Consider the following 18,262-nt stretch of genomic DNA (forward strand, 5'->3'; position numbering starts at 1 on the left):
AGAACAGAGGGAGACGGCTTCACTCCCAAGAGATGACATGTTTACTCTTTACTCGTCTTCTTTTTTATATTATTCATTCACCTGTATTCATTTTCAGCCTCAGCCCTTTCCTTTCACTCTTGCCCTCTGTAAAAGCAAATATCTGACAAATACTGGGTACATTAACAATCTGTGGTGTTTGACCACATCCTTAGGCCTGCTGCCCTGTCCCTCACATTCACCGCCCACGTCCTTCCCTGTTGCCTCCCTGTTTTGTGATTTTGTCTGAGATCACAGCTCACAGCAAGGGGACTATTCATCACCAGAGATGTGGCAAGGTCGGGGTGCCCTGCCAGCAGATAAACCAGTAAGAGGGAAACAGAGGGAGGACTAGTAAGAGGAGAGTACATAGAATTTCACTTGGCACGGAAGTCATTCAGTCAAGCCAGTGCTGAAGTGTTCTCACAGGACAGCCAAATATTTTAAACTAGCAGTGCCAAATAACATTTTCAGATTTGCTTTGTCATGCATTTCAAATGTGCAGACACCATGAGTTTGGTTTGAATAATACAGTGTTGATGGAGAAAACAAAAAAACAAGACACAACTAATCCAAAAATTCAATCACAGGATGTTACAAATGTTTCTAGTATATGCTATGATGATCCATGCATCCCAGAGGGATAAATTCCATTCGGCTACCATTTGTACACAGAATTTGTTAAATGAGCCATCGTCTTGATGATTAACCTGACTTTTCTGTTTCACATAGCACAGAAAACTTCACCATTTTGAAGACTGTAATGGTCACACTGCCATGTGATGTTATACAGAAAAAGACTTCTAGAGGTCGAAACATAAAATACAAACATTTGCGATTCCACAACTCAGAACTGAAATAAGCATGAAGCTGAAGTCTTCTTACACACGTCCGCTAACTGTCTGACATTAATTCATTCTTCAATAAACAATCAAATCAATACTTTATCCTCACATGTTCTGCGACTGTCTGCTGTATTAAGTAACAGGACCCAGTTTCCCAGCATGTGATAATCCAAGTTACACATTTAGTAATTCATGAAGGAAATACACTGTGAGTGTTCGTCTCACCATGAGGGAAGGTGACCTGGAATGGCTTGGTGGTGTTTCTGAGATTCCACATCGTCAGGCTGCCGTCTGAGTGACTGCACATGAACTGCTTCCCTTCATGATGCCAGCTGACTGAATGGATGGCCTGTACCAATGAGGCAGAGGGAATGGATTTTTACAAAAATCTGCTATACATGTCAAAATGATCAAGAGTAGTTTAAGATGTTTGAGAAGATTTATTCAATCAGAATCATGAAAAAAATGTATCTGCAAAGAACAAGCTTTTTCAAACAGTGGTTTGTAATTGGTGTTTTTATCCAAATAAAGTAACAAAAAAATAACACAGTTATAGAGACACACAAACTGTTGAGCTCCACCAAGTCTACTCTGATAAATAAATTCTGAAAAAGATGCCCTGCACAGTTCCTCTGAGGAAAAGGAGACCACACTGGGACCCCAAGCAAGATTTCTGTAACACAAAATGACAACGAATCTATGAGGCTTTGATAAGTTCCTAACTGCTCTGCAGCAGCTTTCTAGATTTTAAAAGGTCCTGTACTGTTCAGTGATGTGCAAGCTGAGACACCTCAGTTAGTTGTAGGCATAAAAGGCAATTTTCAAGCCAAAACAACAAATGACAGAGCAGTAATTAGCTCAGTGCACAAGCCAGCTTTCCTTTCATTACCCTGCGTTCACTGCTTATCTGCTGCTGTTTTTTAAGCACTCAATCCACACGTCACATGGTTTGTCAAACAGCTTGATGTCTACTTATCTGCCTATTTGAACATGCCTACCCGATGATCTCTTTTCTCTGTCATTTTGTTTCAATGCATTTTCTGTACCATCACCCACCACTGTTATGGCCATGCTCCCAAGAGGGATGACTCAGGCCACAGTTGGAGAGGTCATTGGGAGATACGTCACAGAGCTAGAAACAACTGAGATGATTTTCATTTTCACTGCGGCACACCACAGGAGTGAGGACCGCATGTGTGTCCATTAGTATTTGCAGATGTAGTTCCAACAGCGCAGCGTTTACCTGCGGCTTCTATTTCTGCCAGACTTTGTGTGTGTAGCTCTGTGTCATGAACCAAGTCAACCATACAGAGGAATCAGATCAGCCACAACATTAAAACCACATGCTTAATATTGAGTGGGTCCCTTGTGTGACCTGTCGAGGCATGGACTTTGAGGAATTTGAGGACCAGGTCAGCGACTTGAACTTTTTGTCATGTTCCTCGTGGCATTCCTGAACGGTTTTTGTGGTGTCGTATCTTAACACCAACAGTGTAATTATTACCCTCAGGGCAGAGAATTCCCATCTTCGACGTACCTTGTACCTATAAGCCTTTCTAGTGTATTCTTTAGAAGAAACAGCTTTTACAGCTATTCGTGTCAAAGGTACAGAGGTTCTGAAAAAAAGAGTGTACTGTGAGGGCATTAACTTTTTTGGCTACCACAGTCAATTTGCATCTGCACTCTAATGTCAATGCTAATACCTCAAAAGAGATGCGGCCTTAGCTGTGTTTTTGAAGAAAATAAAAGGTGTACAACATAACAGATTCAAAATAGAAAAGCCAAATAAAGTAAAACCTTCATGTCTTTATGAGATGTCGCTGGCGAGGTTTTTTTTTTTTGGACTCGGCTGAAGAGGTGAGAGACAGAGATGGCACGCCATGCTGGAGGTGATGCACATGGAACCACATTAATAAATGTGAGCAGGATGTGACTGTTCACAGGAGGAAGGACAGGGGACGAGCGATGGCAGGGGACGCACAGGATCAGTGCCATGAGGTGAAAATGTCCAAAGGGCAAATTGGCTTTGAGGCCACAAGGGTTAAAACAAACAAGATTAAATAAGAGTGACGTGTGTGTGTGTGTGTGTGTGTGTGTGTGTGTGTGTGTGTGTGTGTGTGTGTGTGTCTGATCGGAATTCTCAAACTGACCTTGGATAGAAATTCCTGATATTCTGCATCTATATGGTAAATGTGACCAATTTGAGGCTACTCTGTATGTATATATGGTTATTCTAGTTTGAGTAATTTCTTGTGCAATGCAATTAAGAAGACTTGTATAGCTGATAATGGAAGAGCGGGTAATGAACCTTCACCGCACCAGCTTGATAACTGCTATGAAAGTGTTGCACTACAAGTTACATATTATTTTATTATTATACAGTGGATCAGCATTTAATGGGGCTCTATCTTTAACTAAAAATATCTACTGTTACTAACAAGTACACACCTTGGTAAATGGCAGCAAGAGCACATAAAATTAACATCTTTGACACTAAGAACACTCTTTCATGTTAGTCTCCACTGCTAAGAAATGGCAACAGACACTGTAGTCTTCACCTGTTTGAGCTGAAGGTACTGTGCAAGCTGTCAGAGGGAGACCGGTATGAGCATGCCTGAGTCCCCCAATTACTGGCTGTTGTTCAAAAAGCAGTAATTGCTTGGCAAGCAAACAGGCATGGCAATATGGCACTTGATGACAAAGACACCTTGTTGAAAATAAAGGTTGATGCTGTTCAAAGATGAAAATTACCCTCCATTTTGTTGAGATTCAAAAAATGGGCAGAAAAAAAGGCTCATTTCTCTGAATGGGATAAGTGATGGAAGCAAGACAAACATATCAGACAGAGGCTGTTAGGCAATATCCTTTCACGTAAGAGTACCTTTTTTCTTTTCTATTTAAACTGATCTATGCTGGATATCAGCTCTCTTAAATATCTGAAGTTTCTATTGTGTGAATGACTGCATCAGGCAGAGTGTGTAACATTTGTTTAGATAATCATTACAGGCCCCCAAGATACAGAGTTGCCAAGTTTTAAAAAGTCTGACTGTCACAGTTTCCTGGAAATGGAAAAGAAAGACATAAAAGAAATCTACTTCCACAGGATTTTGGGGCTGAAATTTTCACTCACTGAAATCTTGCACCCCCTCTGTGTGAAAATGATTTATTTCTGTTGTAATTTCTCCACTACTCTCAAGTTTGCCACATTCTTATGAATATCCTACTTCCTGCTGCTATTACAAGGGATCCCCACAGAGACAGCTTTTGTGAATATTATGGTGTAAGAAACACTGAAAGCCACTGAGGGTGTACTCTTTAACGTCACAGTGATGTGGACGTCAATACAGGCGAGACCTGTTTAGAAACAAAATCTTCCCTCTTTCACTTCAGTTGTTAAGTTTCTTGATGCAGAAGTGCATCGAGCTCACCTCATCGTAGTAGATTCTGAAGTCGGCCTTCTTGCCTCGGAGGTCCCATTGTACAATAGTCCCGCTCTCGAACCCTATAAGCAGCTGTAGAGGCGACAAGGAATGGAAAATTTAAGATACTTTAAAAGCCTAAAATGAGATGATGAGCACAGCCTAAACCAACAGTACCAATGTAATTTACATAATTGCACTCTTTGCTGTCATGTAGGGGAAATATTTTGCCTGTGGCACCCCCAAAAACACTCAAAAAAAAACCTTCCTCTTTCTTTCCCTTTTATGCCTTTAGTTCTCTTCTTCAGACCAGATTCAGAGTTTGCCTGTTAGCATCTATACTGACTATATACTGACATAGACACACACACAGACACGCACACACACACAGATTTATTGATTTACAGTACGCATGCACACAAGTACAGAGAGAATGCAAAAAAACATTTTCAGACACACACTTTTTCCTGCACGTCTTCTCACCCACGTTACTGACACACTTACATAGAATACACTGTAGATGAAAACAAGCTCCCATAAACACGCACAGCTCCCAAATGCACTTATAATAAGAACAACCTCACAAACATACCCACACACTACAGCACGATTACACACACACACACACGCATAAGAGCATACAGATAAGAAGGGGAGAGCAAAGTCGACACAATCTGATCACAGATCAGAGGATATGAGGAGTGATGTTGGAGGAGCGCAGCCTTGAAGACAGTGGAGGAAACAGCTCTCCTGCTGCGAGGAAAGACTGCGTGACATCTCGAATCATAAGACGAGAAGTCGAGGGCAGTAGAGGTAGAAAAAATAAACTGCCTCTCATAAATTTTGCAACCCTAAAGCTTTACATTGGTAACACCAGCAGTCACGAAAGTAAATAAACAGATAAGGCGAATGCAGATGTCCAGATAACAAATGCATTAGCATACATACATAAAGTGCATCCTCAAAAGTATGTGGTATATCTGCAATGTCTTATTTAAATGGTAAACAGGTAGTTGCTGCAAAAAGTACTTTTAATTTCATAGAATTATGATGTGCTGTTGTGGTGCGCTGCAAGTAGGAAAGCAGGAAGGAAAACTGCATTAGGAACAAGCTAATTTTCTCACTGGACTGGCAAAGCTTTTCATGCATTGAAATGTCATCTCAGGATAAACATTAGCACAATTAATACGATCATTAACAAAGGCTGAGAGAGAAATAAAAGCAAGTGTAGGATCCCCAGTCTCCTCTGTCTGCATCCTGGCCATTGTGAGGTAAAGGTGAGATTCTTTCCTTTTCTCGTAGTAACATCAATACCTTTGTTTTAAAAGCTGAATTCAGAACTTTGTCTCTTCTTGCAGTGAGTGATGGCAGTGTTCAACAGCGGCTGTAGACTCGTGTCTTTGCAGCTTGTCAGGTGTGGTTTCACACACAGGCAGCAAAATCCATTGGGGAAAAAAAATTGCTCTTCAATGACCTCTTTTACAGAAACCTGCCACTTTTCCTACCAATGTGACTGCAGCTTGACCCTGAAAGGCTCAGCTCTCCTCAAAGGATATATTACCTTCAAGTTCCTCACACATGTTTTCTTCTGTGTGTATATGTGAAAAGCATGGTGGTATGTGGTGTTATGTACAGACACTGATTTTCTCTCTGCGAGGCAGAACGAAAGCCAGGCCGAGAAAATTAGAAAGAAAGAACGGATGATAGAAAGATAGAAAGACAGACAGAATGAAGATACAAGACAGGCAGAGATTTAACTAGAGGCAGGGAAGAGGGGAAAATGAGACAGCCTCTGTAGAGTGTTGTAACATGAGAGATGGTGCTCGGGGAGAACCAGGAGCTGTTTTCATTTGCCTACTCACCTTGCCTTCATCCTTTGGGCTGTCGCTCAAATGAACCACGGGTCCTGGATGAGTTTTAGTTGATCTGTGACAACAGGGAAAGATGAGAGAGAGGTTAAAAAGACAGCAGCAGTAATGCAGTGACTCAATAAAAAAAAGCCTTACATCTCATTCAGAGAGGACATAGAAGTCATGATCAGATGGTTTTAACTTCACTTATACAAGACTGTATTTATATTTGTTCACACTTATTTAGTATGTAGTATCTTACACCTGTATATATATTTTTTGATTCTGCAAAATTCAAGTATTCCTTCAATAATTACTGCACTAAAAATCAAAATTACTGCCCATAGATTCAGCAACCATTAAAGGACATATACAGAACAGCCTCTAATGTGGTGCAAAAAGGACATCCTGCAGTATATTTTTCATTGTGTATTTCTTTGAAACATCACTGTGGGACATCAAGAAATTAGGCTACATACAGGGATCGTTAAGAGCTGCACAAAGAGCTCCATTCAAACGCACCCAGCAGTTCCCCTCTTGGTTTTTATTATGGAAAGTCAATCTTAATCCTTGCTCATACTCAAGACCTAAACATTACTGCCATGTCACCGTGACCACCTCTTTACTGCTATATATCCTGACCAAGAGCATGCTGCTGGATTTTATTTTTCACCACCAAAGTCGACCTAGATGACGCATATTTTACAGTTCTGAGCCTAGAGGGCCACATCATCTGTCAAAACTACAAATTACACAAATGCAGAGGGGAAGAGGATGTCTTGGTTTAGTGATGAAATGCTCTCCGACTCAAAATCTGCAGCTGTGAAATTCATTGTATTGCCAATGTGCGCTGCAACCCAGAGCTGGTCAGCCCAACAAGAGCTACTTGGTCACCAGCGAACTTCACTGCAGTTGTGGCAATCATGATATTTTAGCACAGTGACTGAGATGCTAGCTGATCTGGGAGGCTGGGGTGTGACTGACACATTCAGATGGGCCCATTTAGTCATGCCTGCTGCCACAAGGCGATAAAAACATAAAACCATAGACAGCTCTCAATACATTTCAGTTCAGCAGTTAAAGTAGTCATAAGCCAAGATATCAACAGACCATCCGCAATACACAACACCTGCCCAATCACTGAAGAGCCACAATGGGTGAATGCCAGGAGCTAATCTTGCTATGCCAGCCATCCAGAACAAATAATACACTAAGCTGAGACACTTTCTGATTTAACGTGCAAATGCACTTTTGACCCCAGACCTTTTGTTCATGAACAAACCCACATTGCACACACACACACACACATAACACAACCACACTGATGCATTGTGCCATGGATAACGCCGAGTTCTTTTTGAGTTTCTGAGCATAAAAAATGTGTTTGAGAGGAAATGTTTCACAGCAATTTACATTCTGGATTGAGAGCTATGACTGAGGGTGAAGGCTTGCTATTGTATATGGAGGGCAATTTCCTCCGGTTGAAGAGAGCTTGTGCGCTATAGAGACAAATATGTGATCTGAGAGTTGCTGACTGACTTCGTGACTCCCGATAAAGTTTGCCATTCAGACAACAAGGCCAGTCTTTCACTTTCACACAAAGTGAATCAGGATGTTAAAGAGAAAAAAAATGAATACACTGATGAATGGTGTTTGCCAATGCTGGTACAGCATTATATTCTGAAGGTCTGATGCTGAATTGTATAATATGTAACTTGAATTTTCTCTGAGCCTGAACCCCAAGCACTTTCTTATTTTTCCTCTACGTACCTCTATGGAAACAGCACAACCATGTCTGGAAGAACTAGAACTCAAAAATGTATGTCCTCAAATACAAAAAAAGTGGGGCTCCTCATACTACTTTGTTGCACTATTATTGAACGTGTGGCAAGTCATCTGAGGATTCCCAGTTGCGCTGAGGAGCACAATATTTAAGTTTTTTTTTTTCTTTTTAGAAAAGATGTAACTCTATTGATCCCATGCCAGGGAATAATGTTGTTACAGACAGCGGCAATACCAAGAATAAGGAGGGAGACGGAGAAAAAGAAAACAAACGCACAATAATGAAATCACAAACACACCTTCAGCTCCAGCAGCAGCCATGGCAAACGATCACTGCTAGAAAAGACTAGATAGCCACCAAATTTCACCTCTGGGAATCACTAAAGGCTTATCTTATCTTATAACACACAAAGGAAGGTGACAGTCAGCTGCAGAGACACGAACTATTTGAATTTTACAGTGAGTGTTTTATCGTACAGAAATATCTGTGTGATGGCTAAACATACAACACAAGTGTGGAATGGTTGTATGTCCTGTTTTTTTAATTTAATTTAGCAGTCTCTGTCGAGATGTGCAGGGCCTTGTTACTGTTGTTTTTATTCTGTGTATGTTGGTATGGAGACCATTAACAACATTACCAACAGCACCTTTGAGTTCCTATGACAGGGAGTGTTTTGTGTATTCTCATGTATTTATGTATTTTCTTGTAATCATCTTTCCATATTATCAAGTTTGAATTGAAGAATATTCCCTGCAGTGTTTCCAGGCTCTGTGGGGAGAGCACCGGGAGTCTGGAAGTGTTGTGGGGTCGGGTTTATTCCGTCGATACATTCACTCTAATTTTCACTTCATCCAACAGCCGAGAAAATGTCTCGCATGGTGAATGAGGCACACAGGAGACTAAGAGATGAGTGGTAGGAGTAACATATCAGCAGGGATGAAAAGGGACCAATGATTTATTTACATTAATCCAATGCATAGTTACAAAGATAAACCTATGTGACACTTGGGTGCACATATTTTTCAACATTGTACAAACTTGCTAATTATACAAATACATTAGCTGGACTTTAACATGGAGAGATCGAACTATTTAACGGTTTTGCAACATTTAGGTTTCAAGCAAGTGAGCCTCCTCTGTAACTCAGTAAGACTCCTCAACATTGATTCAACCCATATTCTACCCTCAGTCCTTCTCACCTCAGGTAAACAAGGCGAGGAAATTTCTTCAAACAAGCTAAAAGATATTTTTCTACATTTTTCTATAATGTTCTTTGCAAAAAACTTTATATTGTAAGTTTTTATTATTGTGTATAATCCCAAAAGATAAGTCTGCATTCATGTTTTCCTTTGGCACAACAGGCAACAATACATCACTACAGAGCTTCAGCTTCATTTTTCATCCTATTCCAGACTGAGTACCAGAATTTCATTCCCTCCTCTGCCGGACTCAGTCAATCACAAACGTTATTTTGAGGATTAGCAGTGTGTCTGGATTACGAGAAAATTGTTCCTTAAGAAACAGACAGAGAATTTTTAATAAGATTGTGCCTCTCAGCTTTATCATGTGTTTGCGTTCTATTGGACCAAATATTGAGATATTGTCGCTGAGATTTATGAGTCCACTGAAGGCAATGAAAGGAACGGAATATATTGGTGGTGCTCACAGCATCAACAATGAAATACATCATAAAACATTCAACATATATGTGAATAAGAAGTATTTTACCTCTTGGTAAAGTAAATAATAAAAGGTGGGGAAACTGGTTATTCTAAGCTGTAGTAAAATTAGCTTGTAGTAATGCAAATAGTTGATTCAGAAGTAATCAATAATCATAATGCATATCTGACCTAAAGTAGTTAAAACTGTAAACTCGACTTGACAAACTTGCCACGTGTGATTCAGATCAGACTACAACTATGAGGCTGGGAGAAGATAATAGTTTTGGATTAATATAGAAAACGTAAACAAGTCTTGACTAATATCACTGCTGACATTTCCAATTTCTGAGACAATGATCTTTGTCTAACCTTCACCAAATGCTTTGAGTTGCTGAAATGTGCGTTGATAATGATTTAGTTACTATGAATGGATATTATAGAACAACAACAGGATGGCAACACTCTGCAGAAACATTTTGAATGTTAAAAATCTCTCCTCATCATGCCGATAAATCAGCAGCAAAACATCCAGGCAGCATTACATTTTCTTCCAAACAGATTTGGAAATGATATTTTTAGGAGACTGGGCTGCTGTGGCCGCGTGTTTCTGCCGCCAAATATTTCTGGAGCACGTTCTTGCATTTTAAGAGTGCTTATTAAAAAACCGCTGTGGGTCCAGGACGATGCCGAAAACTCATTTCTTATTTTAACATGTTTGGCTATCTAAATAGCAGAAATAGCCAAATGTGCCAATGCTGATTACAGCAGACATGATGCCAGGCGTAAACACAATTCTGTTCATCACAGGATTCTATGAACTGCGACAGTGTGTGTCTCGGGCCGCTGAGTTTTCCTTGCATCTCATTTTTGTATATCTCATTTCAGAATGAATCTCCTGAAGATGAACTTGTGTATTAAATATGTTGCGAATCCATTTGAATTTCAATGAGAGCCCGGCCCTTCCTGTTTGAGCACACTGGCCCCACTTGAATTGTTGCAGATTAACAGATTCTTTTCAAGAGAGCACGCTCTGGTTTGCCTTAAATTAATTCATCTGTGAATGGTTGTTGCACAAACAAATACTGTGAAAACACAAATGAACACAAGTGTAAACACACAGCAAACACTGGATGACTCACAATGTGCTGTTTGTACACAGTGGAAAGAGTGGATGAGTTCTCCCTTGCTCACTCGACGTTTCACCTCAGGAAAAACAGACTCCCCCCTCATCCCTATTCATGCTGAGTGAAAAACCTCCCCAGCCAAACTATGAAACTCCCCGGTTGCTCTGCGTGTTGATGATGAGATTCATTCTCTATGAGTTCAACTTATCATGAACTCCACTTCAGAAAGGTGCAGAGTGCTGATGGTTAGAAAATAGGGAATATATTACAGTGTATGCTCAAGCAGAACATAATATGGAGTGCAGTGCTCGACCCACTTCAGTCAGAATGGCATAGTTACCATCACATTCTTACATTTGGCATTGTGTACATTTTTATCTGACATGGGAACACAACCCTACAAATACTTGACGGGTCATTTGGGGCACCTGGCAGTGTATTCTGGGCAGAACTTGTGGTGCTCTCGTAACATAGAACTCACTTTTAATAGGGATGCTGAGGTACTAACACTGTTCCCTACAGCAGCTTTTCCCAAACCTGTTTTTACTGCATCGGCAATTGAGTGAAAGGCATAGCAAAGCAATCATATGTGAATTAATCTTCACAATTAAAATAGAAAATAGGCATTATTTTTTGCTGTGGTGCTCTGTTCAGCTCAGATACTGTGAACAGGGTCCTCCTCTCTTCTCGCGACCTGGACCTGAAAACACGTTCACGCTCTCTGACTGAGGTTACATTGAGTGTGAAATCTATAATTGCCTCACTCGCGATCTCATGCATGATGTCGAAACAAAAATACAACCAAGAGTTTATTAACGCTGGCTTCACCAAAGCCATCTGAAATGGAGGGGAGAGGCCTCAGTGTGTTTTATGTGGGGAGCTGCTCGGTAATGAGGGCTTCAAAATGAGCAAATTGGACAGACATCTCCGAACGAAGCATTCTCAGCATCAAAAGCAGATTTCCTGGGCAAAGAAGGGACTTTCAAGAGACGCTGTTTTGACAGCACAGTGCACACAAAATTATATGTACATGTTTTATGAGATGGTAAGAAACTTAACATGACACTCAGCAAATTTGATTATCGCTGTGATGTACTTTATTATACTGCACTCCCCACTCAGCTAACATAGTGAGTACCTTGCCTTAAAGCCTCTATGTCTCATTTTTCAGCTTGTTATGAGGTGGTGATACGCCAGATGTTTTGGCAGTTCATGATGTATTTTGTAAGTTTGTGTCCTGGGAAGACACCAAATTTCGCCCCCTTCAGTATACTGTATACCATCATAGACAGGCAATGTTTTACTGTTTTAATTGAGACTGAATGGTAGAGAATAAATCCAGTGCATTTGTTCATCACATCGTTAGTTGATCAATGAACAAAGCAGAAATACTAACACATAAAAACAATTTTCTTTCATACAGTTTTACACTGAAGAAAGTTCTGACATGTGATGTGGGTAAAAGTTTTCTCTCTTGACTCACACTCCGGCAAAGGAATCGACAAACCAAATACCCTGCTAAAATCACAACCACTGTCACAGCCTCCGAGACTTCAGCGATGATTGGCAGACAGCCCTCCCACACATACACATCAGTGTTATGACTGCTTACTATAGTGTGGGCTGTCACAAGACAACAAGATGGTTTGGTATGAGCGTGACTTGTGACTGACACTGCAGCAGGGGACTTGACAGGGTAACACCAGGAGAACGGCGCGTAGGTGGGTGCAACCAAGAGAAACAAACGGGCGTACAATGCAACTGCACCGTTCATGTATTCAATGGCACTTTAAGTTGTCAGTCTGCAGCGTATGTCAGCTGCGCAGTCCACGCGTGCAACAAACAAAAGTGCATGTCAACAAATTAATAGAGCCTGAGATGTAGTACGACGCCCAAACGTGAGGCGTTAGATTGTGAATGCTTACTGCCAACAGGGAACATTACCACAATAGAAGATAAAGGCTGTTGATGCAATGCAATTATGTTGTTTTCTTTAGTCACTTGTGTGTCAGTATTGTGTGTTCATCCTCACAACTCATTCAGTCTTCTGTTAAAACTATGTTTTCTTGAACTCATTGGAAAGTTGATTCACAGTCAAGTTTTCTTCGTTTTATTCTTTTATATATTTATAGTTTTGAATGCATATTATGTAAAATATCAATACATAATAGTTTAGCCTGGCCTTCCTGAGGTCCAAGTCCAAAGTCCAAAAGTCACATGGTGCACGGCTTGACATCCATGTGAGGTTCACTGCTCGTCATCGTGAGACACACATGATCACAGGTAGGAAAATTCACAGGTAATTTGGAAAAGTCTCCTGTTGTCAAGCTCTAAAAAAAATGCCTTCCACTAAACCTTACCTGACTCGCTTATTCATGAACCTGCCGATCAAACATCAAAGACGACGGCGGAGCATTTGAACTTTCAAACCAACTCTCAGCGTCTGCGATGAAACATTTCTCAAGTGTTCACATCTGAGATTTGAACTACAAAATAATGGTTGATGAAATTTTAAGACATTTTGAGACATCTAAATCTGGTTAGGAAACTTTTTTTTTCCCCCCCCCCTATTTCAAATCTTATTTTTTGGGAAAACTGCACTGAGACTCTGCTGTGTAAGACCTAACATTAAGTTATCCATTTACTGCCTGACCCACTGCCTTTCACACCACCAGCACTGTCATGCTCACATTGACAATCATAACTGTTATCACTGATAACCGATAGCATTTTTATGTCAACTCCAGCGTTTGGATCAACTTACAGTTCTATGGCCTTGTTCCACATGATGACGTATCCAGACAAAACGAAGGACTCGATGTTGACGATGTGTGTGTTTCCGCGCTCTGTCCCCACGTAAAGCCATTTACTCTGAAAGGGAAGGTGGCAAAAGGTGATCCTGGAGAGCAAGAAACAAAGCAGGAGAGAGACTGAATGTTAGAACATCAACGGTCACAAATATGAACATCTATTCTAGTTCAAACACAATGATTCCTTTCAATACAAACAAAATGAAACATCAACAGTTTTTGGTGAAATGACGAGTTCTTCTTCAACTGAACAAACATGAGCTAAGAAGAGGAATTTATTCCATTCAACTATTGTTGGACAGCAGATGGTGATTAAAACTGCATGCTAGACATGCTGTGGCCTGCTTAGCAATGACGCTAACATTCTGCAACTTTCAGTATGTACCATACCATAAGGTTAAACAAGTGTTCAATTGAAATAACTGCCTCTTCATATAATTCATACCCTGACTCATTCACGGGAGTTATGGCATGACTTAGCACTCCACAGGAAATTGAAAATCTATTTTCCTTACATACAGGTATTATTGCCTACATTTGCTCCTCCTGCCCCACTCCTGCTTCTCTCTTGACAGAAAATACTTGCACTCAGCCTCTAAGCTTGCTCTAAGCTGATATAAATAGTTATTCAAAGAGCCCTTCAGAATAACTGGCAAAAGGAGAAGGCTCAACATTTTCTCTGCTTTGTTATGTTACACAGCAGCCTATAGACATGCACCCTACAGGCAAAGCTGGTCCACCATTTCACACATGCTCACTATTCCTATGTCTGAAGCTCTGAACAGTATAAAATCTAAATTATCATTCAGTTCATACACTTTCTGGCCAACAGATTTTCATGGCTTTTCCATGACCTCAGACCAATTTTCATAACTGAACACTGATTTCTGTGTCTGTATGAAAAATATGTGTAACAAATTAAGCACAGTAATTCACAGCATATGAAGGAAACTGTAACTAAAAAGCAAAACAACTGAATATTCAAGGTTTTGGGTCAGTGGGACACAGTTCACTGTACTGAATCAGCCTTATTACAGAGCACCAGGATACAGAATACATAACACAAATGAATGATTGGAAATATAGTTTGATTAAAAAAAGCACAACAAGCTGGTCAAAAAACAAGTGTGTGTCGTGATGCTTTAGGGTAGAGGCAGTGGCTAACGGCGTCCACCACAGTCAGTCTGTCTAATATGTCAATGTCCACTGGATGTGAGAGGGAGGCGACTCATGTGGGGCTTCACTGTTTTTGCTGAACGAATGCAGCTCACACTGCATGGACGGATTATTATGCTGTCTGAGATCCGTCTATCTCAAGATATTTTTTTCATGTTCTCATCAAAGGGGTTTCACAACACTGTACAGAAATGAAAAATCTTCTTTGTTCCTCTAATGTTGTTCTCAGTGGGTTGTCGATAAGCTACTGTATGGGGATTTCCTTCAGTGGTGTAAAATTCAGGTGAAGCAAGAAAAAAAGTAAGTATGCATGCCTGCCAGAGAGTCAGAGGAAGAGGCAGTTGATGAGACATAACTGAAGCCTAAAAGGAAGGCATATTGACCAAAATATCTCAAATTCTGTGTGCTAAAGCGCTGGTTATTTTAACAGCTTGTCTACACAGGAGGCATTTCAGCTGCACTTTCAGTTGTCTGCCTCACACAGGTCTGACAGAACAGATATGCTTCTGTTTTAATCAATAAAGCTGTCTACACTGGCTGCATAAGCGCTCGTGTTTCACTCATTACATTACATTCACCTGGAAGACGGTTTTGTCCTCGCCACTTAGAGTAAGTGCATTCGAACCACATAGGAGCAAGGGCTAGATATCATCCAAAACTGGGAATGAAGCCTTTTTGATGAAAAAGACATGTTCAGCACTACTATACAAGTGTTGTTTTAGTATTTTTTATGACCTAGCAGGGGTCATTCAAGTCTGAACCAGTGGGTTTTTAGCTTCTGGCAAAAAATGGGCAGTAACTCTGCTGTCCTGACTTCAGAGAGGAGCTTATTCCACCACTGTGGAGCCAGAACAGAGAGAGGCCTTGACCAAGACAGAAGCTTCTGATGGCACAGCAGAGGAGCACAATGGTTGGGCCGGGTTGAAGGGTTTGATCATCGGTTGGAGGTTGGAAGAAGCAGTGTGTAGGTCACCAGCACACTGTCAGTGACCCACACTTACACTGTGTACACATACTGTGTAGACGCAGATCCAGCACTGAAGCTACTGCTGCTGACCATTGAGCCTCCTGTGTCGACACAGTGTTAGACTTAACACTTCTGTCAGTTCACAGCAGACCCACAGTGGTTTTTTTTATGACTTTATGAAGCATAATTGCTCCTCGCAAATCAATAACTAACCATAAAGCCCAGTAAAGTATTCATGTGACATATAAACAGCATTATGATGTGATACAAGGCTGCTTAAACCATTAATGCTGTGGCATTAGCATCTATCATCTTAATAATCATCTTAACCAGGGAGGAAAGATGAGTGCACACTAAGTCACTCCTGTCCATGCTGATTACCTTGTAGAAATGGGGAGCTCATTGGGCTACAGCCCCACAGTCACCTGCCCAGCAAGTGGCAGGATTATTAGATAGAAGACAAATGAGATGGCAGACAACTCAATAAGGATTTTAGGGGCTTGGGGAGATGTCAATATTCAAGCTGGCAGGGGGGTAGAAGTGCTATGCGAACGGCAGGATTATACAGTCTTCTGTCTTTTACAACATGCGTTTAGCCTTAACCCAACAAATTTACATATATCATTGTTTAAGGAAGTGTCTGATTGAACCTGCATACTAATTCTTCAACATAAAAAGCAACAGATAAGTTCGAAGCCTCGTCATAAACTTGCTAGTAGTGGGTGACCACACAAAATATCACAGGAGGGATGGAATAAAAAGGAAGGGTTTCACAAAATCAATGGAACAAAGGACGAGAAGATGACAGGAAGGGGAAGGAGGTATGTAGTGATGAGTACAGATCCAGAGAGCAATATGGAGAAAGTTTAAGGTGTGGTTTTGAATCCACACAGTCCAACCAGGCACCATCAACAGGCCTTATAATTATCAACCAAAGAGAACAGAAGGAGATGTGGGTTTATCTGTCAGCTGACCGGCCACTGCGGACCAGTTGAGGAGCAAATACCATTAATGAAGTAAAAAAAGATGTCAAGATTTAATGAATTGGCGACATCATTTAGTGAACCGGCGACCTTGCCATCTGCTCTGCAAGAGACGTGACATAACTGTTTAAAGAACTCTCCAATGACTCCATATATCAGGTCTGGACAACTCAGCTGATTACATTAGCTGAAATACCTCTTGTTACTGCTCAAAACACTGCAGCAAGTGTCCAGTGTTTCATGTACTGAAGCGTGCATTTTGCTTGTACTGAAAGTCTTCAAATTCATTTCCAGAGTCGACGAGGGGTGGCAAGCACATGATGCTGACTGACAGTTATCACAAAACAATTCTCTCCACCATTTCCAGTGATTCATGCGTTATTCTTAGGGGGCTCTGAGGAGGTGTTAGGTTGCTAATTATCAGAGATTCAGTTTGGAGACAGAGCTAAATGACACGTCACTGCCCAGCCATTGACGGATGACTCATGATGCCCTTTTTCTACGTATATCTTAGAGAGTATGATTCACTGGTATGCTGCTGAGAGCGAGTGGTTCTGCTTCTTACCTCACTGCACCACAAGACCGGTAGAAGGGTACTGAACGTCTGTGTGGGCATGTGCACCACACAGTGATAGGTACAGCTGCTAAGCTCTGAATCTAAAATAAGACAACCAATCATATACACACAGTACATAAACACATCAGCTTATGGGCTGCGTGTATAGTCATGTGGCTTCAGGCTAATCACAATCCCAAACTGACAGATTGGGCTGTCTACAATAATGGAAATGGGTGACAGTACAATTGGTCCATAAACAGAAGTGCATCTAAAGGGCAGTGATCAAGCTTGTGTAGAGGAGGGAGCTGATGTTGTTTAATATAGGAAACTGGCAAAACCTGGTGCCATGTTAAAACGAGTTCAACCATCATCATCTCAGCAGATACTAGCATACATTTATGAGCTTTTGTGGCCAAGCTTATCTAAACATAACCTCACAACCTGCAAGAAAACTGTAAGCAACCCCAAAATCTAGACTTGGGGGAGATTGTGCAATTGTTGTCAGGCTTCCCAAAGTCTGGACAGTGCCAGCCACCCTCTGTCGTCATGTTTACACTGGAAACAGACAGAGACCGTCTGAAAGTATTTTTAGGGTTTTTTTAGATTACATGAGCCCTTGGTTCAAAATACATTATGAATGAGGCTTGATAAAACATCCTGAAAAACATCTATAGTCCTCACACACACTGCTAATGACTTGAACCCTGTCACTGCATTACAAAGACACCAAGTTCTTTCCTTAACAACTTGCAGACAGTCCATGGATTCAACAAACTTCTCCAGCCCATTATCCTTTAAGCCTCTGTCGCATTACGAAAGTGCCACTGGTTGAGTTTGATGTTTTGTGTGCTTTTTAATAGCAGGACTGAGATTCTTCTCTCTCACAGAGGAAGCTCATTGCTGTCTTGTGATGGAAAGTTTCAGTAGAGAGAACGCACATCCTGTGACTCAGCCGAAGTCCTTGACTTGCAAAATCAACCTGAATGAGTTTGCTGTTACATGTATTCATAACAAGTAATGCTTCAATTAACACTGTGACCCTGCATTTTTATGAACAAAGAAAACTT

The 18,262-nt window shown here is 40.9% G+C and overlaps 1 protein-coding gene across 10 annotated transcripts in view; it reads right to left on the reverse strand.

Moving 5' to 3' along the window:
* stxbp5l (syntaxin binding protein 5L) overlaps positions 1 to 18,262 on the reverse strand; it is a 125,135-nt gene that overhangs the window by 40,313 nt on the left and 66,560 nt on the right. For all 10 annotated transcript variants that reach the window (XM_076746275.1, XM_076746272.1, XM_076746270.1 and 7 more), the window contains exons 5-8: positions 13,465 to 13,599; positions 6,145 to 6,208; positions 4,292 to 4,375; positions 1,089 to 1,212 (exon numbers count right to left, since the gene is read on the reverse strand). In XM_076746275.1, the coding sequence (XP_076602390.1) occupies positions 1,089 to 1,212; positions 4,292 to 4,375; positions 6,145 to 6,208; positions 13,465 to 13,599 (407 nt within the window). The remainder of the gene's footprint in view (positions 1 to 1,088; positions 1,213 to 4,291; positions 4,376 to 6,144; positions 6,209 to 13,464; positions 13,600 to 18,262) is intronic.

Source organism: Chaetodon auriga, chromosome 13 (genome assembly GCF_051107435.1).
Source record: "Chaetodon auriga isolate fChaAug3 chromosome 13, fChaAug3.hap1, whole genome shotgun sequence".
Taxonomy (NCBI): Eukaryota; Metazoa; Chordata; class Actinopteri; order Chaetodontiformes; family Chaetodontidae; genus Chaetodon; species Chaetodon auriga.